Source organism: Perissodus microlepis, chromosome 15 (assembly GCF_051167445.1).
Source record: "Perissodus microlepis isolate ML-2025 ecotype Zambia chromosome 15, ASM5116744v1, whole genome shotgun sequence".
NCBI classification, from domain to species: domain Eukaryota; kingdom Metazoa; phylum Chordata; class Actinopteri; order Cichliformes; family Cichlidae; genus Perissodus; species Perissodus microlepis.
This window is the reverse complement of record NC_140475.1, coordinates 30,912,309-30,934,531: the sequence shown is the minus strand read 5'-3', so window position 1 is coordinate 30,934,531 and position 22,223 is coordinate 30,912,309. Positions and strand designations below refer to the sequence as shown.

Sequence of the window (22,223 nt, the reverse complement as noted above, 5' to 3'; positions counted from 1 at the left end):
GAGCCGAAGATCTATGAATGGCAAGTGCTACCATTTGGCACTACATGCAGTCCATGCTGTGCCATCTATGCACTGCAGCAGCACGTCCGGGACACTTGTAGGTCCAATCATGACCTCGTCGATTGTGTAGAGCAGTCGTTCTACGTGGATAACTGCCTCCGCAGCACTCACTCCCAAGAGGAAGCTAAGGCCCTAGTCGACAGTCTGCGCCAGCTGCTCCAGACCGGGGGGTTTGAGATACGTCAATGGGCCAGCAACATCCCTGCTGTCATTGAACATCTTCCATCAAATGTCAGATCTGAGAGTAGTGACCTATGGCTCTCTCAGTCTAGCACGGACCTTTGGGAGCCAACTCTGGGATTGACATGGGATTGCCTTCGTGACTCCTTCAAATACAGACATCGACTGGGGGAGAGAACCGAACCCACACTGAGGAACGTCTACAAAACACTTGCGTGTCAGTATGATCCGCTAGGTTATATAGTACCGTTCACCACACGGGCCAAGATTCTGGTACAGGATCTTTGGAAGGAGCAGCTCGGCTGGGACGACCCGATCCAGCCACCTAGCCTTCGTGACAGATGGCTTGCCTGGGAAAGGGAGATTCCTGATCTTATCCAAATGGAAATCCCCAGATGTTATGCACCAGCATCTGCTGATTTGTCTGCTTCGAACAGAGATCTTCACATCTTTTACGACGCTTCCGAGAGAGCATATGGGTCTGTCGCTTACCTGCAGACAGAAACTGCTCAGAAGGAAGTCTATGTTGCCTTTGTAATGGCTAGATCCCGAGTGGCTCCAAAGAAACAGTTGTCCATGCCACGGTTGGAGTTAAGTGCCGCTCTCACTGGTGCACAACTAGCTGGTCTCCTTCAAGCTGAGCTCACGCTGCTCATTCGAAGGGTTATTCTCTGGTCGGACTCTACTACCGTTCTCCACTGGATCAAGTCAGAATCTTGCAGCTATAAAGTTTTTGTGGGCACACGGGTGGCAGAGATCCAGAGTCTTACAGATGGGAGTACCTGGAGATATGTGGATAGCGCGAATAACCCTGCTGATGACATTACCCAGGGCAAGACCTTGAAGGAGCTGTCACGACCACACCGGTGGCACCAAGGCCCTGAGTTTTTACGTCGATCCGAGGAGCATTGGCCGACCAGCCCACCAGCATATCCAGAGCCAGAGGATGGTGAGCTGAAGAAATCATATTTCTGTGGACAGGTTAGGGTTAACTCCTGCCCTCAACTTCCTGAAATCAGCATGTTCTCTACCTGGAAGGATCTCATGAAGACAACAGCGCGGTCCCTACATGGGGCGGCTGACCCAAACTCAAGCTCGCACAGTGAAGCAGATGATTACATCAAAGCCGAGAAACTCCTCCTGATGAAGGCCCAGTCAGAGTCATTCCCAGATGAGGCTAAGGCACTCAGGTCTGGCAGACCATTGCCAACCAACAGCCGTTTGAACTCCTTATCACCCGAATATGATAAGGATATGGAACTCATCAGAGTTGGAGGAAGGTTACGAAGAGTTGAGCAGCTGGAGCTAGACACCATCCACCCGATCATACTAGACCCAAAACATCCTCTGACTAAGCTCATCATCCAGGATTTTGATGAGACCCTCCTTCATCCTGGACCAGAAAGAGTGTTGGCTGAACTACGTCGCCGGTTCTGGATCCTCCGGGGGAGGGAAGCAGTCAGACGGTATCAGAGAGACTGCAGGCAGTGTCAGGCTTGGCGTGCCAATCCTTCCATCCCAAAGATGGCAGATCTGCCACCAGCTCGTCTGCGTCTGTATAAACCACCCTTTTACTCGACTGGAGTTGATTGTTTTGGACCCTTTACTGTGAAAATTGGACATCGAACAGAGAAGCGTTGGGGCATAGTCTTCAAGTGCATGACGACCCGTTGTGTGCATCTAGACCTTCTCGAGAGTCTTGACACTGACTCCTTTCTGATGTCGTTAAGGCGCTTTATTGCCAGAAGAGGCAAACCTTTTGAGCTCCTGTGTGACAACGGGACAAATTTTGTCGGTGGAGCTCGAGAGCTCCATGAGGCCTTTGAGACCATGGCGCCTCAGTTGAAGGAGCGTTTGGCAGAGCAGCAGATTGCTTTCCGTTTCAACCCCCCCAGTGCTCCTCACTTCGGTGGCGCCTGGGAGAGAGAGGTCAGGTCCGTGAAAACTGCTCTTAAGGTCGTACTCAAGGAGCAGACAGTCCCTGAAACTGTCCTTCGTACGGTCCTTGTGGAAGTGGAAGGCATCGTAAATGCTAAACCTCTCGGCTACGTCTCATCAGACATAGCAGATCCAGACCCCATCACACCTAACATCCTGCTGATGGGACGCTATGATGCATCACTCCCTCAAGTGGTTTACGATCCCAGTAACCTTATCGGGAGTCGCAGATGGAGACATAGTCAAGTTCTTGTCGACCATTTCTGGTCCCGATTCATCCGTCATTACCTGCCTAACCTGCAAGAGAGACAGAAGTGGCAGAAGGAGGCGGAGTGCCTCAAACCGGACCAAGTGGTGCTCATAGTTGATCCTCAGCTCCCAAGAGCTTTATGGCCTGTTGGTAAGGTAACGACTACTTACCCTGGAGCTGATGGACGCATCCGGACTGCTGCCGTTAAGGTCAAAGATCGAACGTATATTCGACCAGTAGCCCGTTTGGTCTCACTCCCTATGCTTGAAGATGATAATAGGCTGGTGTGAAAAATTGCTGCGGTGTGGCAGCAATTTTTCACACCAGCCTATTAATTAATGAAAGACCAAGACAGACTTTTAATTCATTTGAAAGCCTGATGCTTAACATTGTCCACCCCAGCTGTGAAACTCAGAAACCAGTCTTACTTGTTATCATCTATCGTCCACCTGGGCCTTACACAGAGTTTCTGTCTGATTTCTCAGACTTTATATCTAATTTAGTTCTGAGCTCAAATAAAATAATTATTGTGGGTGATTTTAACATCCATGTAGATGCTAAAAATGACAGCCTCAACATGGCATTTAGTCTGTTATTAGACTCAATTGGCTTCTCTCAAAATGTAAAAGAACCCACCCACCACTTTAATCACACTCTAGATCTTGTTTTAACATATGGCATAGAAACTGAACATTTAACAGTGTTTCCTGAAAACCCTCTCCTGCCTGATCATTTCCTGATAACATTTACATTTACAATAATTGATTACACAGCGGTGGAGAGTAGATTTTATCAAAGTAGATGTCTTTCTGAAAGCGCTGTAACTAAGTTTAAGAATATAATCCACCCACTGTTATCATCTTCAATGCCCTGTACCAACACAGAGCAGAGCAGCTATCTGAACGCTACCCCAACAGAGGTCGATTATCTTGTTAATAATTTCACCTCCTCACTACGTACGACTCTGGATACTGTAGCTCCAGTGAAAACTAAGGTCTCTAATCAGAAGTACCTGACTCCGTGGTATAATTCTCAAACACGTACCCTAAAGCAGATGACTCGTAATCTGGAGAGGAAATGGCGTGTCACAAATTTAGAGGATCATCATTTAGCCTGGAGAAATAGTTTGCTGCTTTATAAGAAAGCCCTCCACAAAGCCAGAACATCTTACTATTCATCACTGATTGAAGAAAATAAGAACAACCCCAGGTTTCTCTTCAGCACTGTAGCCAGGCTGACAAACAGTCAGAGCTCTGTTGAGCCAACCATCCCTTTAACGTTAACTAGTAATGACTTCATGAACTTCTTCAAAAATAAAATTTTTATCATTAGAGAAAAAATTACCAGTAATCATCCCACAGATGTAATATTATCTACAGCTACTCTTAGTACCATTGATGTTAAGTTAGACTCTTTTTCTCCAATTGATCTTTCTGAGCTAACTTCAATAATTACTTCCTCCAAACCATCAACGTGTCTTTTAGACCCCATTCCTAAAAACTGCTCAAAGAAGTCCTGCCATTGATTAATTCTTCGATCTTAAATATGATCAACCTATCTCTAATGGTCGGCTATGTACCACAGGCCTTCAAGCTGGCTGTGGTTAAACCTTTACTCAAAAAGCCATCTCTAGACCCAGCCGTCTTAGCTAATTATAGGCCAATCTCCAACCTTCCTTTCATATCAAAAATCCTTGAAAGAGTAGTTGTCAAACAGCTAACAGATCATCTGCAGAGGAATGGCTTATTTGAAGAGTTTCAGTCAGGTTTCAGAGCTCATCACAGCACAGAAACAGCTTTAGTGAAGGTTACAAATGATCTTCTTATGGCCTCTGACAGTGGACTCATCTCTGTGCTTGTCCTGCTAGACCTCAGTGCAGCGTTCGATACTGTTGACCATAATATCCTATTAGAGCGATTAGAACATGCTGTAGGTATTACAGGTACTGCACTGCAGTGGTTTGTATCATATCTATCTAATAGACTCCAATTTGTGCATGTAAATGGAGAGTCCTCTTCACACACTGAGGTTAATTATGGAGTTCCACAGGGTTCAGTGCTAGGACCAATTCTGTTTACATTATACATGCTTCCCTTAGGCAGCATCATTAGAAGACATAGCATACATTTTCACTGCTATGCAGATGACACCCAGCTCTATCTGTCCATGAAGCCAGATAACACACACCAATTAGTTAAACTAGAGGAATGTCTTAAAGACATAAAGACCTGGATGGCCGCTAACTTTCTGCTTCTTAATTCAGATAAAACTGAGGTTATTGTACTCGGCCCTGAAAATCTTAGAAATATGGTATCTAACCAGATTCATACTCTGGATGGCATTACCTTGGCCTCCAGTAACGCTGTGAGGAACCTTGGAGTCATTTTTGACCAGGACATGTCCTTCAACGCACATATTAAACAAATATGTAAGACTGCTTTCTTCCATTTGCGCAACATCTCTAAAATTAGAAATATCCTGTCTCAGAGTGACGCTGAAAAACTAGTTCATGCATTTATTACTTCCAGGCTGGACTACTGTAATTCATTATTATCAGGATGTCCAAAAAACTCACTGAAAAGCCTTCAGCTAATCCAAAATGCTGCAGCAAGAGTACTGACAGGGACTAGAAGGAGAGAGCATATTTCTCCTGTTTTGGCTTCCCTTCATTGGCTTCCTGTTAAGTCCAGAATTGAATTCAAAATCCTGCTCCTCACATACAAGGTCTTAAATAATCAGGCCCCATCTTATCTTAATGACCTTGTAGTACCATATCACCCTATTAGAGCACTTCGCTCTCGCTCTGCAGGCCTACTTGTTGTTCCTAGAGTATTTAAAAGTAGAATGGGAGGCAGAGCCTTCAGTTTTCAGGCCCCTCTTCTGTGGAACCAGCTTCCAGTTTGGATTCGGGAGACAGAAACTATCTCTACTTTTAAGATTAGGCTTAAAACTTTCCTTTTTGCTAAAGCATATAGTTAGGGCTGGACCAGGTGACCCTGAATCCTCCCTTAGTTATGCTGCAATAGACGTAGGCTGCCGGGGGATTCCCATGATGCATTGAGTTTTTCCTTTCCAGTCACCTTTCTCACTCACTATGTATTAATAGACCTCTCTGCATTGAATCATATCTGTTATTAACCTCTGTCTCTCTTCCACAGCATGTCTTTTATCCTGTCTTCCTTCTCTCACCCCAACCGGTCGCAGCAGATGGCCGCCCCTCCCTGAGCCTGGTTCTGCCGGAGGTTTCTTCCTGTTAAAAGGGAGTTTTTCCTTCCCACTGTCGCCAAAGTGCTTGCTCATAGGGGGTCATATGATTGTTGGGTTTTTCTCTGTATCTATGAAGCGCCTTGAGGCGACTTTTGTTGTGATTTGGCGCTATATAAATAAAATTGAATTGAATTGAATTGAATTGAATAAGGATCCACGTACCTGAGTGGCCTTTCTACCTTGGATTCGGCGGCTGTGTTAGAAAGCCCACTGTTTACACATTATTTGCTTGGTTGAAGTGTTGTGGTTTGTTTATATAGTGTTTGCACTGTGGAAATTGATATGTCCTACGTCATTGAACTCACCATATCTATGCTGATGCTCCTTGAATGCACCACTCTGTGCCGTGTGCTGCTAGTCTGTCTTTGTAGCTGCTGATAGCCAGCATTGCTCCTTGTGTCCTCGCATCAGCATTTCGTGGGTTTTGGTTTATTGCTGTGTGTGAATGCCAGAAGGTGGGTTCTGCTTACATGATGTTGTGTATGTCAGATGCTATTGTATGTATTTGTTCCCTCGTGACTATGCTAATACGCTAATATGCTATGTAAGCTACTAAGCTAGTTAATGCTAATTATAAATCTGGTGTAATTATTGAAGTTGTTATAGATGTGAGTGTTGAATACAGTTCCTTGTGCTACCTCTGTGCTAGAATAATGTCTGGGCATGTTGAATGTTTTATGTGTGCTGTACTGATAGTTGCTTTATGTATCGTTACTACAGACCACAGCTGAATAAATCTCCCAAACCTGGAAGCTGCCTCCGTGTTCTTTAACTGGAACACACCCACCATACCCTGCCGCTCTAAATCAAATCAGCTAAACTCCCGGAGACAACATTCTCTCCATTTTAGTCACCTCCTCTACATGGATGACATTAAGCTGTATGTCAAGAGTGAACAAGACATCGATTCACTGATCCACACCACCAGGATATACAGCAGTGACATCGGAATGTAGTTCAGACTGGAGAAGTGTAGTCAGATGATAACAAAAAGAGGGGAAGGTAGTCAGAACAGAGTGGATCAAACTACCAGAAGGCAACATTGCAGACATAGAGGACAGGTACAAGTACTTGGGGATCCCACAGGCAAATGGAACCATGAGTTTCAGCACCACAGTCCAGGATGAGACAACGAACATCCACGAATACATCAGCAAGACGGCCCCAACCGACAGCGTGCTTAGTGAATACCTCAGGCAGCAGAAACCCGAGGAGGAGGAGGAACCATCATGAAGGACAGGCCCCTGCACGGTATGTACAACTGCAAATAGTGGAGGTGGCTGACATCCAGAAATCCTACCAGTGACTGGACAAAGCTGGACTAAAAGACAGCACAGAGGTACTAATCATGACAGCACAGGAAGAAGCTCTGAGCACAAGATCCATAGAGGCTGGGGTCTATCACACCAGGCAAGACCCGAGGCGCAGACTGTGTAAAGATGTCCCCGAGACAATCCAGCACATAACAGCAGGGTGCAAGATGCTAACAGACAGGGCATACATGGAACACCATAACCAAGTGGCTGGCATAGTATACAGAAACATCTGTGCCGAATATGGCCTGGAAGTCCCGAGGTCAAAATGGCAAACTCCCCCAAGGGTGGTGGAGAATGACCGAGGGACTTCCAGATACAGACGGACAAAATGGTGGTGGCTAACCAACCAGACTTAGTGTTGGACAAGCAGAAGAAGACGGCCTTAGTGATAAATGTAGCAATACAGAAGGACGGCATGAAGGAACATGAGAAGCTTGAGAAGTAACAAGGGCTCAGAGAGCTCGAGAAGATGTGGAGGGTGAAGGTAACAGTGATCCCAGTGGTAATCGAAGCGCTCGGTGAAGTGACTCCCAAGCTAAATGAGTGGCTCTCATCAAAATAACTAATGTCCACTCTTATTGGAGTGGACTCTGACCACTAACCTCTAACTCAGCATCCTCATCCTCCTGGACCTTTCTCTAGCCTTCAACACTGGTTTCTCATCTAACTAACCGGTGCTTTACTCTCTTTCTTTCAGTCCTATCTCTCCAACACACAATAGTTTGTGAACAGTAAATGGACATAAAGCACTTTTCTACTCTATCTCGCACTCAAAGCACTTTATACAAGTGCTTTCTAACTAACATTAGCACACATTCATGCTCCAGTGGATGCATCGGAGTGCAACTTAGGGTTAGTATCTTGCCCAAGGATATTTAGGATTCAGACTGGAGGGTTTCAACAACCAATTAGCAGATGACCTGCTCTACCGCCTGAGCTACAGCCACCCAGTCTGTTACACGTCTACTCCAGTTAACCAAGATGTGCCTCAAGGTTCTGTGCTTGGATCCCCTGCTCTTCATTTTGGTATTTATTTGCGAATCTAGTTTCATTTCAGCTTATCTGGTTAAATTCTGTCATGCCTAGGTTACAGTGTAAGTTCATGGCTTATCACGTTCCCCTTGTGTCCCACCCCTGTGTTTAAGTCTCCCCTATTGGTTAGTGTGTCTGTCTGTCATGTCTCCTGTCTGCGTGGTTCATGTTGTCAAGCTCATGTCACGTCTGCGTCCTATTTATAGTTCCTGTTGTACTTTGAAGGGGTCTTGTGTTCCATGGTGTCATTAGGTTCATTCTAGTCAGCTGTTTCCTCATGTGTCTCCACTTCCATTGATCACCTCGCTTGTGTATTTAAGCCCTCTGTCTTCTTGAGTTCAGTGTCTTGTGTCTGTGCTACCCACATCATGTCAGTTTTCATAGTCGTTATCTTGTTAAAATCATAGTGAGAGTCATAGTTCAAGTCATAGTTTAAAGTCATAGTTAAAATTTGCCCAGTGTATATTTAGGTTTCCTCTCATTTTGCCTTGTCTTATGTGTGTGAGTTTCAGCCCCAAAATAAAGGCTTGCTTTTTGTTCAAGTTTAGTTTTGGTTCCTCATCTGTGTCTCCACCTGGGTCCTCCTCACACACTCCACACAGTCTGCCTCCGCAGGCCGTGACAATATTAACATAAAAACAAATCATAAAACAAGCCTGATGGTACTCAAACTGAACTTGAATTAAAAGTCAACATAAAAAAAGACTGTATAGACTCTGGTATTCATTGACATAGACAGTTGCCTCATCTTCATTATTATCATTCTTATTATAATTAGATAGCTAGATAGAATATTGATATTGATTTCTGCACTCACACATCTTAGCTTGTGGCTTTACCTTGCTTGACTGCCAACGTGGTAGTGTACACCAGAAACAGCAGGATGTAGTTGAGGAAGCTCTGAAACACTGGAGTGTTAGCGTGAAAGTCATTCGCCAGGTATTTGCTTGTCAGACCTAAAGCGCAAATTAACAAGGACAGGACCTGACCCAGGGCCAAGGTCACCAGCAGGTCCCTGTGGAGGACAGCACACACGGACAAAAAGTCAGTTTTATCACTGAGCATGAATGGCAAGGATTATTATAATCATAAGGCAATAATATACTCTAACGTTCTCTGCTTGTTACATCATTCTCTGTCATAAGAGATGACTTATAAAATTAAATACCTGAAATCATACTTACTAATGCAATAACCGTTTTTGGCCACCAGGAGTACTTGAATGTACCAAGAAGCACACAGTGACCCACAATATTTTGTCAAAAGTATACGCTTGTCCGCCTTCACAAGTATGTGAACTTTTTTTAAAAAGAAAACCTGTCCTGCAGTCAGTATTGTGATCTGAGTGCACGGTGGTGCCAAACACATTTTGCTTTTGCAAGAACAGCTATACAGAATCTCTATAGACTCCTCTTGTTCATGTGAATCTTTTATCTGTTTATTTGTTTGTTTGTTTTTGTTTTATTTCAGACATTACATTATATGTGGAATAGTACAACGATGTCTAAGGCAAGACAGGCAAGACACCAAAACAATAAAAAATACAACAGGTGGGGAGGTAGAAACAAATAGACAAAAACAGAAAAAATAGTGTTCCTTTCACTGGAGCTTGTAAAAACAACCCCAGACCATAATCCCCAGTTTACACCAACCACTGCATCCAATGCTTTAATTGTACTTAGTGCTTAAATGTAGCTGCTCGGCCATGGAAACCAAAAATGATCATCACTTGATATCTTACTGTTTGTGTCTGATAAGGTTGTCCACTGTTGGAATGACAGAGAGTGAATCAAAACAGTACAAGGAAGGCAGCTAAAAATTAGAAGTAGAATAGAATAGAATTAGAATTGAACTTACCATTAAGCTATGTAAAACTGAAATGGTCCTCTTCCACCAAGACAGAAATAACTATTTGTGCAATAATTACCAAGAGGATGTTGATTAAACTTGGTGGAGATGTGGGACATGAGAAAAGGAAGAACCTATTGAACCCATTCGATTACTTTCCGCATCTTGCAAAAGAAGGGTCAACTTAAGCCTTTCTGTAGGTTACTACAAGTGGCTCTTTCACTTTGTCAAGTTGTTTTCACAGCTGAAACGTTGATGTGTTGCACATATAAATTCGAGCTAGTTTAAGCTAATAGACCACACCAATATAGGTGAAATATGCTTTCTCTTTCTAGTCCCTGTCAGTACTCTCGCTGCAGCATTTTGGATTAACTGAAGGCTTTCCAGGGAGTTTTTAGGACATCCTAATAATAACGAATTACAGTAATCATGCCTAAAAATAATAAATCCATCTACTAGTTTTTCAGCATCGCTGTGAACAGGGATATTTATAATTTTGGAGATGTTTCGAAAATGGAAGCGAGCAGTCCTACATATTGGTATTGGTAGGCATGTAGTAGGCAAATACAAAGGGAGTTTGAAGGATGCAGTGAGTGAGGCCAATGAGTAGAGGTGACGGAGGCTTTAGCAGACACGGGGACTGGACAGCAACAATTTAGCGGAAAGATAAACGCAGCACGGCAGCAGACACCGACCCAACACAACTTGTCTAGCCCTGGACACCAACATAAAACGAAATGTATTATAAATGTATTAACGCTCCTTCTCGAATGCTTTACCCTCCACACACACAGCTCTTTGCATGATGCTACGATGACATCTGTTGCTCAGTATGCAGCAGAATCTGACGGGTGTGATGGCCAGCTTGTGTTTGGAGCGCAGAGTGAATGTAAATTGTTCAGCGCCATCACGATCATCTTACCTCGTCAAGACCTTTCTGATCCGCTGGTAAAGGCTTGCGGTGCCCGTATCTCTGGGAACACCCTCTACTGTCGACACAAAAGAAATCATTCTTTTACCGAGCGTGCGGATATCAGCGCATTGTGCTCGGAGGAGTACCGGAGGAGAAGGAGGGGCGTCGACAGAGAAGCTGCGGAGCTACTGGTCTCCGTCCCGCGGGCAGCAGTGCACAGGTTGCAATGCACTTCGCAGGTGATACAAAAGCAACGACGCTGTTTCTACTTCTGAATTTAGAAGTAGAAAATTAGAGATCATCCAGGAGCTGACCTCTAATTTGATGACCTCTAACTGCATAAATCTTTTAAGATTTATTAAAAAGTTATTGGTGTGTGTCATCTGTCTTTGTGGACAGACAGAGCTCTTTATCTGCATAGTAATGAAAATATGCCTTCTAATAAGGGAAGCGTGTATAATGTAAACTGAATTGGTCCTGACATGGGACCCTGTGGAATTCCATAATTAGACTTAGTGTGTGAAGAGGACTCGAGTCCTCTGAGATGGAGATCTCCATCTCCGTGATCATATTAGATCTATTAAATGATTCAAACAAGTATAGCCCGGTACCTTTTAATGCCTACAGCTGGCGCTAATCGCTGTAATAAAATGTGATCAACTTTCGATCACTGCACAGAGGTCTAGCATGACAGGCAGAGATGAGTCCACAAGATCATTTGTAACCTTCACTAAAGCTGTTTCTATATTGAATGTAACCCTAGAGAGTTGTTACTAAGGGTTTCAGTGTTTTATGAGCAGAGATGGGCAGTAATGCATAATCTGATTACTTTTTTAAAGTAATGTGATTACTTTCTTGGAGAAGTAATAGTAACGAATTACTATTTAAAAGTAACAACCAACAATTATGAGTGAGGTTAGAATGTTGCATTCATTATCAAGTTTTACTATTACTGTGATGAGAAATAATGAAATAGCAGTTGTATATGATCTCCAGATGGTATGTGAAGCATTCATTGATGACATAGGCCAAGCCACCCCTCCACGATTCTTTGAAATGATTGGTCTGGGAAGAAAATTGTGTAGTTTGGCATTGCTCAGCTTCCTTAAGAATGGCTTCTTGGCAGCAACCATTTTACATGAGGCTTCGAAAACATATGGATCACCTGAAGGGTCAGATCCATCTCGCAGGTCTTGTGCCAATTCCTTGCAGGATTTTTCTGTTTCTATATCTCAAGGACATGGCAATAAGCACCTTGAGATGACTGTTGTGATTTGGTGAAATAATAAAACTAAAATGCAAAGAATGCTAATATGCCAAGTTTTCAGTTAAAAGCTTTCTTGATGCAAAAATACTATTTGATGCCCATCAGAATGTCACCTTTTGGCATTTTTCATAGCTGGATTTATGCTTGATTCAACGATCTATGCTAAGTGACTTTAAAAAAAAAACAACAAAAAACAACAACATTGTACCTAACCATTTTCAGACTAATGTCCAAAGAAAACTTCAGACAGAAACTATTACTCAAGACCACCTTAAAAATGACAAACAAGTCTCGCTGCACTGAAGCAAAATATAAAGAACTGAGTCGTGTCCAAGCACACAGTGAGTCGAGGTTAAATCATAATAGAAAGAGTTCATTCTGTCATAAAAGGAGCTTTCTTTTCCTCTATGAGTGTTAACAGACACAAAAACACACTCAAATACACACAGTGCATTTCTTTATTTCAGACCAAAAACAATGTTGAACAACCATCTGTATGTGCATGAAACAACACTACACATGAACATGACTGCAAGCTGGAGGCCACAGAGACAAACAGAGCTACAGGAATTTCTCATATTTACACATTAGCCACTCTGCTGTTCAGCTCCTGTGCTGCATGCCCCTAAACTGCTGCTATATTTCCTTGTGATGCAGCTTGCACACAAAAATTTGTTTTTTCTTTATAGTCTATGTGAAGGCAATTTTTCCATCAGCAGTAAATGACAGCTGGAGAAAGAATGAAACAAACAAGGGTGTTAGGACCACCGAGTCTGTGGAGACAGTCTTACGTCAGTGCCATTTTTTCTTGTTTTACCGAGCATGTTCCATGAGTCCTGGAATGTGAATTCATTAGAAGACAAGCTGGTGGTAAAGATTGGCTGGCTATGTTTCCTGGTTTCCATATATTTGAAATGTCTTGTTGTATTAGAGGTCCAGCAGATGGGCATAGCTGAGCCGACGAGTAATGAGGGACGGTAGTCATTACCTGTCCGGGATGTCCTGGCTGTGTAAAGCCCACACTTGTTTATTTAATAATCTCTTTGCTGCCTCACTGTCCGAGCCGCTGCTGACAAGCCCCGTACCGCTGCAGGGCACCCAACAAGTCCTCATACGAGACATTTCTGTGGGATGGCAGGGAGCTGAGGGCACAGAGTAGGTTACACATTGAACATAGTGCGCTTCAAAGTGAATTCAGTTAATGACATCGATTTCAAAATTCAAACAAACTTTCATACTTCATCGTCATTATTAAAAGTGGTCCATCGAAACATGCAAATTCTGAGACGTAAAGAAGCTTACATGAACTCTGTGAGCCTGATGTGCCAGGGGAGGAAGCCCAGTGTGCTGTTTACAGGACCAAACTTCACCACCAACTCAGGGTCTGGAATATTCTTTGATTCTGAAACAAGCACAAAGAAAGCGAACATGTTATCAAGACAATCTTTTTTTCTCCTATTTACTGAGAATCTGCATGTTCTGACTATAGAATGAACTCAAATCTGAGAGTGGCTCGTGTAGCTGTCACCCGAGATCCACAGCCACACAGGTTAAAGAAAATTTAGGTAATATACATCCACTCTCACTGGATAATACACTTCTCCACAGTTATGGTCATTTTTGGTGCCATAAATGTGTCCAATCCCTGGAATTTTAGAAAACTTGAGTCATTATTTAAGTTAAATTGATTTTCTAGAGGTTGTTTGTTTTGCATTTATTTGTCTCCAATTGGCTGAACTGTGGCATTGGATAGTCTATTTAAATACAGAAGCCTAACCTGGCGCTTTACCCAAGAGGTTCAACGGTGGGGAAAAATGCCCAGGAGAAACATTTTACAGCACTTCAATGTCATGCCCATCTCTTGCATGTAAAAGTACAATCCCATGACATGGCCCAGCTAACCTGGATCCTCTACAGGTTACCCTCCCTCTTTAAGCTGTCCAATAATGATTAAATTCTATTCAGTTTTATTTATACAGCACCAAATCACAACAACAGTTGCCTCACGGCACTTATATTGTAAGGTGACCCTACAATAATGCAATGCAATAATAAATAAAGAAAACCAAAAACGGCAACAATCATATACCACCCCCCCCCCCCCCCCCATGAGCAAGCGCTTTGGCAACAGTGGGAAAAAAAAAAAAACATTTTTAATATTAAGAAACCTCCAGCAGAACCAGGCTCAGGGAGGGGCGACCATTTGCGTAACCAGCTGTGAGTGAGTGGATAAAGACAGAATAAAATACTTAATACTTAAGTAATTAAGACACGTCTTAATTACTTTTAAAACACACAGTACACACATCCACTGGATCTTGAAATTCTTTTGCTTTCAACAGTAATGAGTTAATGAACTCCATGACACACTTCTAATGATTAGGGAAAAGAAGCCTTCTAAGACTCTTTCTTAATAAGCACACGCAGCTTCAGTAACCCCCTCTAGCTTTATTAAGGGCTACCAAAGTGTTCCTAGGTTGGTGAGCAACAATCTCTCAAGTGTGTTCTGAAAAACATCAAAGTATCTTTACACATGCACACAGGCATAAAGTGTTACCTCTGAGAAGCAGGTCTAGCATGGAAACATTAATGTCTTTGAAGCTCCTTTCCTTGTTTTCCACAGAGCGGCAGAGCTGCTGTGCTACATGAACAATGCTCTGCTTCCCATCGTCAGGAGACAGCACCCTCACTGTGGGCCTGCAGGACACAACTGCAACAAAGGACACATAAAAACACATTCAATTAAATATGACTACTAATGGTATTCTTCTGCAAATACACCCCCAAATTTTCAACTTTGTAAATATTTTTTTTTTAATACTGTAACCTCACTAGCACACCTGATGTAGACTACTGGAGCACACTGGTGAAGTATGGATTCAGGGATTTTAGGATTACACCTGGGAAACATATTGTTGGGTAAACTGAGAAACTGCTGGGTCAATATAATGATGCTTCGGCTTCAGTCAGACATTACCTCAGTGGAACAAGCCAATTAGTGACATTATTTATTTATGTTACCATCTATGTTCATTTCGTTGACTAATAATTTTTGTCAATTTTTTTTCCACAAAGGAACTACTTAAAGAAAACTAAAATATGTGGATAAATACTACGATGAAATGAACTGACACTTTCTGACTCACCTATTCTTAATGCAGCCGTTCACACCGACCATGTAACTTCACTGGATGAATTTGTGGCATTTATTACCAATCCAAGTCTGAATAAAAAGCTCTGACCAGCCAGACCAGTGGACCTGTAGCTCAAAACATGACTGGTCAACTGGGTGTCTGAAATTATTTCTCTTCCTCAGATGTGACAGCAACTTTACCAAGAACAGCTGAAACTGCCCCATGAAATTTTACCTGCTACTACTATCTGTAGAGAATCTGATGAACCCAGAATTTCCATTATTTTATTGTCTTAATTCGAAACTTCAGGACCAGCTCATCATGGCTTAACATTGACTTCATTTTTTTTTTCTTGACACTGTGTGAGGACAAAAAGTTCAGCCTGTACATACATTACATGAAAAGTTTGAACTTGAGAGTAAGTGGCTCAGGTGTGTGTTTTTGCACAATTACGTAACTACTCATTTGTCTTTTTTTTTTTTTGCTGTGTTCGGTGGTTGTAGAAATGGTTTATATTAGCATTTAGCTGAGATTCTGAGGTTTCTATGGATATCAGACATGTTGATATTTGCATCAAAGAATTGACGTTAAACTGCAGTTTAACCCCTTTGCCCCCAGTACCGGGGGCTTTGGGGCTCTCCAAGGTAAAGGGTGTAAGGGTCTGAAGTTTTATAAGTGGATTCCATCTAACCTAATGAAGAACAATACAGAAAACAAATGAGGTTGTGGGCACTTCCAACAAGTGGACACAGAAATTTTGGAATGTAACTACTTATATGTAACAGAGGCACAGAATTTAATTACAAGAAAAACATTGATCTGGAAATATACAATTAAAATACAGTTACTAATCAAAATGTTGGTATTACAAGTTTAAAAGTTCTTGTTGGTAAAAAGCTTCCAAGTACCTCCGAGTCTGTAATTGTATGAACTTAAAATCAAAGATATCATGCCAGGTTCTTACCATTGTGCTGGTGTTGGTCACTACCACTGCTCAGGAACTCTACACTGTGCATAGATCCATCAACACCCAGCAGATCCTGTTGCTGCCTTTTTATTTCCTCGAGTAGACGAGAGTTGTTCTTCTGAAAAACACCTGGGTTGAGGAAAAGTACATCATTCAGTTCAGATTGATGAAAATCAGAGTTAATTCACTTCACCAAGTAGACCTAAGACAGAAACAGTAATTGTGAAGAAACATGACTTTTGGATTGATAGAATCTATTTTCTTTAAAACAAAGCAAATAAATCCAAAATTAGGGGCAACTGTGGCTCAGTCAGTAGGATGCGTGGTCTACCACTTGGAAGGTCAATAGATAGATTGGAGAAACCAGGTATCAATGTGCAAAATACTGAATGCCCTAATGCATTCATCTACATGTGTTTAGATTTAAATATGATCAACCTATCTCTAATAATCGACTATGTACCACAGGCCTTCAAGCTGGCTGTAGTTAAACCTTTACTTAAAAAGCCATCTCTAGATCCAGCCGTCTTAGCTAATTATAGGCCAATCTCTAACCTTCCATTCATAGCAAAAATTCTTGAAAGAGTAGTTGTCAAACAGCTAACAGATCATCTGCAGAGGAATGGCTTATTTGAAGAGTTTCAGTCTGGTGTCAGAGCTCATCACAGCACAGAAATAGCTTTAGTGAAGGTTACAAATGATCTTCTTATGGCCTCTGACAGTGGACTCATCTCTGTGCTTGTCCTGCTAGACCTCAGTCCAGCGTTCGATACTGTTGACCATAATATTCTATTAGAGCAATTAGAACATGCTGTAGGTATTACAGGTACTGCACTGCAGTGGTTTGTATCATATCTATCTAGTAGACTCCAATTTGTTCATGTAAATGGAGAGTCTTCTTCACATGGTGAGGTTAATTATGGAGTTACACGGGGTTCAGTGCTAGGACCAATTCTGTTTACATTACACATGCTTACCTTAGGCAGTATCATCAGAAGACATAGTGTACATTTTCACTGCTATGCTGATAACGCACAGCTCTATCTATCTATGAAGCCAGATAACACACACCAAATAGTTAAACTGCAGGAATGTCTTAAAGACAAAGACCTGGATGGCCGCTAACTTTCTGCTTCTTAATTCAGATAAAACTGAGGTTATTGTTCTCGGCCCTGAAAATCTTAGAAATATGGTATCTAACCAGATTCTTACTCTGGATGGCATTACCTTGGCCTCCAGTAACACTGTGAGGCACTTTGGAGTGATTTTTCACCAGGGTTTGTCCTTCAATGCACATATTAAACAAATATGTAGGACTGCTTTCTTCCATTTGCACAACATCTCTAAAATTAGAAATATCCTGTCTCATAGTGATGCTGAAAAACTAGTTCATGCATTTATTACTCCTAGCCTGGACTACTGTAATTCATTATTATCAGGAAGTCCTAAAAACTCCATGAAAAGCCTTCAGCTAATCCAAAATGCTGCAGCAAGAGTACTGACAGGGACTAGAAAGAGAGAGCATATTTCTCCTGTATTGGCTTCCCTTCATTGGCTTCCTGTTAAATCCAGAATTGAATTCAAAATCCTGCCATTAGAGCATTTCACTCTCACGCTCCCGGCTTACATGTTGTTCCTAGAGTATTTAAAAGTAGAATGGGAGGGAGAGCCTTCAGTTTTCAGGCCCCTCTTCTGTGCAACCAGCTTCCAGTTTGGATTAGGGAGACAGACAATATCTCTACTTTTAAGATTTAAGATAAAGCATATAGTTAGGGCTGGATCAAGTGACCCTGAATCCTCCCTTAGTTATGCTGCAATAGGCATAGGCTGCTAGGGGATTCCCATGATGCATTGGGTTTTTCCTTTTCAGTCACCTTTTTCACACACTATGTGTTAATAGACCTCTCTGCATTGAATCATACTTGTTTTTAATCTCTGGCTCTCTTCCACAGCATGTCTTTTATCCTGTCTTCCTTCTCTCACCCCAACCGGTCGCGGCAGATCGCCGCCCCTCCCTGAACCTGGTTCTACTGGAGGTTTCTTCCTGTTAAAAGGGAGCTTTTCCTTCCCACTGTCGCCAAAGTGCTTGCTCATAGGGGGGTCATATGATTGTTGGGTTTTTCTCTATATGTATTATTGTATGGGTCTACCTTACAATATAAAGTGCCTTGAGGCGACTGCTATTGTGATAAAATTGAATTGAAAATTGAATGTGTGTGAAAGTTAGATAAAAGTACTGTATTTACGTCTGTGTGATTCAGTAATCAGACAGACACAATGTGGCATGTTGTATGAAGTGCTTTAACTGAGGGACAGGTAGAAAACCGCTAAATAAGAAACCGTCACCATAGTGGAGACTTTACATTATTTGGCAATGACAAAAACTACAATCTGTGAGAGACCCTAAGGTGAGGAGCTTGGTCATTAGAGAGGGATGGAATAGAGCCGCTGCTCCTCCATATCAAAAGGGGCACACTGAGGTAGTTTGGGAATGTAAAATAACTTCAGTTAGAAGGCACTCTCCCTAATTCAGTCAAAACGTTAATATCTGTTAGCTTTACGAGAATTGTCATTTAGGGAGAAGGGGACAATAATTTCAACAATTTGAGGCTAAAATGCTCAGCTGCAGTATAACCTCCGCTTAAAGTTAAAAAGCAGAAACATAACTGTAACTGGGGAAAAAAAGTAACAAAATGAAGTCTTGATGCATGCTCAATCATCCAGGTAAGTGAATCCCAAAAGTTGATTCTGTTCATTTGGATGTAGCGTTTTCACTCAGAGAAACATTTCGTCACTCATCCATGTTTCCCCAATCTTATAACCAGTACATTTGCACAATAACATTTTATAAGGTTAGTGAAAATCTGCAGTCACCTGAGGTCACTGTCACTGTCAAGTTACTTGGATGAGTGATGAAACGTTTCTCCTACTGAAAATGTGACAGCCAAATGAACAGAATCAATCAAAAAAATGAAAAGATGAATACAAGTTTAATAGTTAAATATTGCGCAGTTGTTTTAACGTTTGAATAGTGTCTGTAGCTGAAAGTATGTTGAAACAAAATTAGGACTTGAAAGTGGTGAAAAAAGACAGATTTAATTTGCATTTAATGTAAACAATTAAACAGGGCATTGCTAATCTGAAAAGGAAAAGATTCGATACATCTTCAGCCTAAGCATTAAAGGGGAAATTTATACAGAGAATGAATGTAATACAATGTAATAGTAAAAGCCTCAAAGTTGGAAACAATATCTTTAAAATGCATATTAGAAACAATGTACATCTAATAATAATAAAAAAAATACTTAAGAGTCAGAAGAATACTGAATATTTAAAGCTCACACGCATTAATACTCTTTAAGACTGGAATTATGAATTTTTTTTCACTCAAGAATCTGTGTGTGTGTGTGTGTGTGTGTGTGTGTGTGTGTGTGTGTGTAAGAGAGAGATATAAAGATACAAAATATGGGTTCAGTGACATCTGCAAATCATTGCATTCACATCGGATGAACTTGTCCAAATAATATCCAAACTACACTAAACTACGTGTATAGTTTTTTGTTTTTTTTTTTTAAAAAAAACAACAACTTTAAAGCTATTTTTGATGAAACTGTGATTTATTATTTTATGAACTTCACTGTATAAAAGCACAAGCAGCAAACTCAGCTGATAGGAGTAATATGCTTACCGTGATTATCATATACGCTAACATAGGATATGCCGACAGCCATACACCACACCACCACGTTTGCTATGTCCGGATAACTGGGCTCTTCTTCCGCAACCAACAGGCCGATATGGACCGGTATCTTCTTCAGGGACTTTCCGTCAGACAGACACCGTGACCGGCCACCGCCGGTGCGCTTTTCAGTTATCGGTTTAACATTAGCATCTGGGCCATGATTCAGATTATTCTGAAAGTCTGGAAATCCAACTAGAGATATCGGCAACAGCAGGACGGTCGCTGCTCGCTCCCACAGCCGGCCCTTCCAGCTCTGGATGCGGACGTGGAGCCAAGAGAAGAGCGCTCTGTTGACGTGAACGAGAATCAGTAATAGCCGCCATAACAAACTGTACATAAGCGCCATTCGTGTCCGCATTTCGTGTAGGGGGAAAACCCCGGATAAAGTACAAGAACACGACCACTTTATTCTGATATATTATCCGCGTAAATGAGCTCAGCAGTGCTTATGGCTCATCATGACTGCAGCCATCTTGTTTTCTGGTTGGCAACCTCTGAACTCCGAACCCCGCGTGTGATACACGTAGCTCTCGGATTGGACAAGGTAAGCGAGACGCTGCTGCGTATGCGTTTGACTACAGAGAACCTATGGAGTAGTGATGTGTCGGTCGCGAACGAAATGGCTCTTAGAGCCGGATCTTTGACGTGAATGACGTAATTTATATTTAATTGTATTGTGGTTTCCAGTGTTTTGTGTTGTTTCACTTTAAATTTGTAAAAGGAAAAAGCTGAAAATTTAAATAGTTAAAAGTTGAAATGTGAATAGTTGGTTTTTGTATTATATGATTTATTTATTACATTTTATGTGAAGTGAATAAATAAAAGTATATTTACGGTGGCCCCTAGAGACAAAGCACGTAAAAACTCCAAAACACGTAAAAACTCCAAAACATGTAAAAACTGCAAAACACGTAAAAACTCCAAAACATGTACAAACTCAGAAGCACATAAAAACTCAAAACACGTACAAAATACAACAGAAGTGTGCCAGGATGCTAGGGCGCAGTGTTGAGCTTTGTTACCTAGTGGCTACACAAGCCAGCAAGTACCAACGACCGGATTTGGTGTGTGGTAGTAACAGGTAAATGACTTTTTTTTTTAATTATTTGAATATATATGAGTGCTTGTGTATAAATACACAAACAATACACACATGCTTTCAATTGTGTCATTTAAGTGATCTAGGTAGCTCTGTTTTGGAAGTTCAGTTAATGCTAGAAATGTGTTTTGGAGTTTGTACATGTTTTGGAGTTTGTACGTGCTTTGTCTCTAGGGGCCACCGCATATATTTATATATGTTTATATATAAATATATGCGGTTTATATTTATATATAAACATATATAAATAAAACAACTTCTTTTTTTTACATTAGTAATTCCTTTTGTGCATAATTGTATATTATTGTTAATAATAAATTAATTAAAGCAACAAAACAACCTGAAGAGCCGGTTCGGAGCCGAAAGAGTCGGCTCTTTTTAGTGAGCCGAGCCAAAAGAGCCGGTTCTCTAAAAAGAGACGGAAATCCCATCACTACAGTGTGGTCTGTTGTTCATTAATGTAAGTCATGGAATTTAAATTGTGTGGACTGGACTCAGTTTTCAACTCATGCAAGTTTAGATAATAAACAGCGTCTATTTTTCAAAGTCACGCTATTCAAAAATTGGATAACTTCAGGATCAGCTTTGAAGTTATCTGGATAAGTCAAAAATCCTGTTTCATAGGCCTCTATACTGTGAAGAAAGGCTTTAAGCTTATGTGGGTAACTTCAGGGTTGACCCTGGGTTTTACTTTACAATCACTGTACATTTTCTATACACACGAAGAAACAGTGATATTTCTATATGATTCTTTAATGTCATTTCACTGTACTTACGGAGAGAACTTTGTACCCACACTGAGGCTACTACTGGCTACCCTCACATATTCAGTTTTTTCACCAAATACATCGTCTAGTAAACGACTTCATTGTGTATGCCAAATTTTGCTAGTTTTGGTCATGAGTTATTTAAAAATGAATCTGTTCTGTCACGCACAAAGAAATTACTTGATCAACAACTTATAAACAAAGTAACCTTGAGAGCTTAAGTACAACCTGATATCAGATTGCACGCCTAACTTGACCTTTCATACAACTCATAACATGGACGACGCAACAGCTCCCCAAAAATGAAGCCAAAACGTCTCTATCGCCCCCTGGTGTCTGGCTGCAGTATAGGTCATAAATCCCACCTCCTCCATGTTAGCGGATGGGACTGGGGTAAGACTAAAATAAAAATTTCTCCAAAGATTCTTTCGTTAACTATCAAT

General features: G+C 41.5%; 2 protein-coding genes and 1 long non-coding RNA gene across 3 annotated transcripts in view; 1 reads left to right on the top strand and 2 right to left on the bottom strand.

The window, feature by feature from the left end:
* slc35f1 (solute carrier family 35 member F1) overlaps positions 1 to 11,048 on the bottom strand; it is a 29,004-nt gene extending 17,956 nt beyond the window's left edge. Inside the window, exons 1-2 of the mRNA XM_084952845.1 lie at positions 10,814 to 11,048; positions 8,883 to 9,058 (exon numbers count right to left, since the gene is read on the bottom strand). Of these exons, the coding sequence (XP_084808971.1) occupies positions 8,883 to 9,058; positions 10,814 to 10,902 (265 nt within the window). The 5' untranslated portion in view covers positions 10,903 to 11,048. The remainder of the gene's footprint in view (positions 1 to 8,882; positions 9,059 to 10,813) is intronic.
* On the top strand, positions 5,871 to 6,447 carry LOC146372414 (uncharacterized). Its single transcript, XR_014802708.1, has 2 exons — positions 5,871 to 6,150; positions 6,416 to 6,447. It is a non-coding gene; the product is annotated as an uncharacterized LOC146372414 (long non-coding RNA).
* A 1,463-nt stretch (positions 11,049 to 12,511) lies between the features above and the next one.
* Positions 12,512 to 20,400, bottom strand: nus1 (NUS1 dehydrodolichyl diphosphate synthase subunit). The gene is made up of 5 exons (XM_084952848.1): positions 19,861 to 20,400; positions 16,170 to 16,301; positions 14,629 to 14,781; positions 13,374 to 13,473; positions 12,512 to 13,213 (listed from the first exon to the last, which is right to left on the bottom strand). The coding sequence occupies exons 1-5, from the start codon at positions 20,270 to 20,272 to the stop codon at positions 13,123 to 13,125; spliced, it is 888 nt and encodes a 295-aa protein (XP_084808974.1). The 5' UTR covers positions 20,273 to 20,400; the 3' UTR covers positions 12,512 to 13,122.
* Positions 20,401 to 22,223: the final 1,823 nt, after the last annotated feature.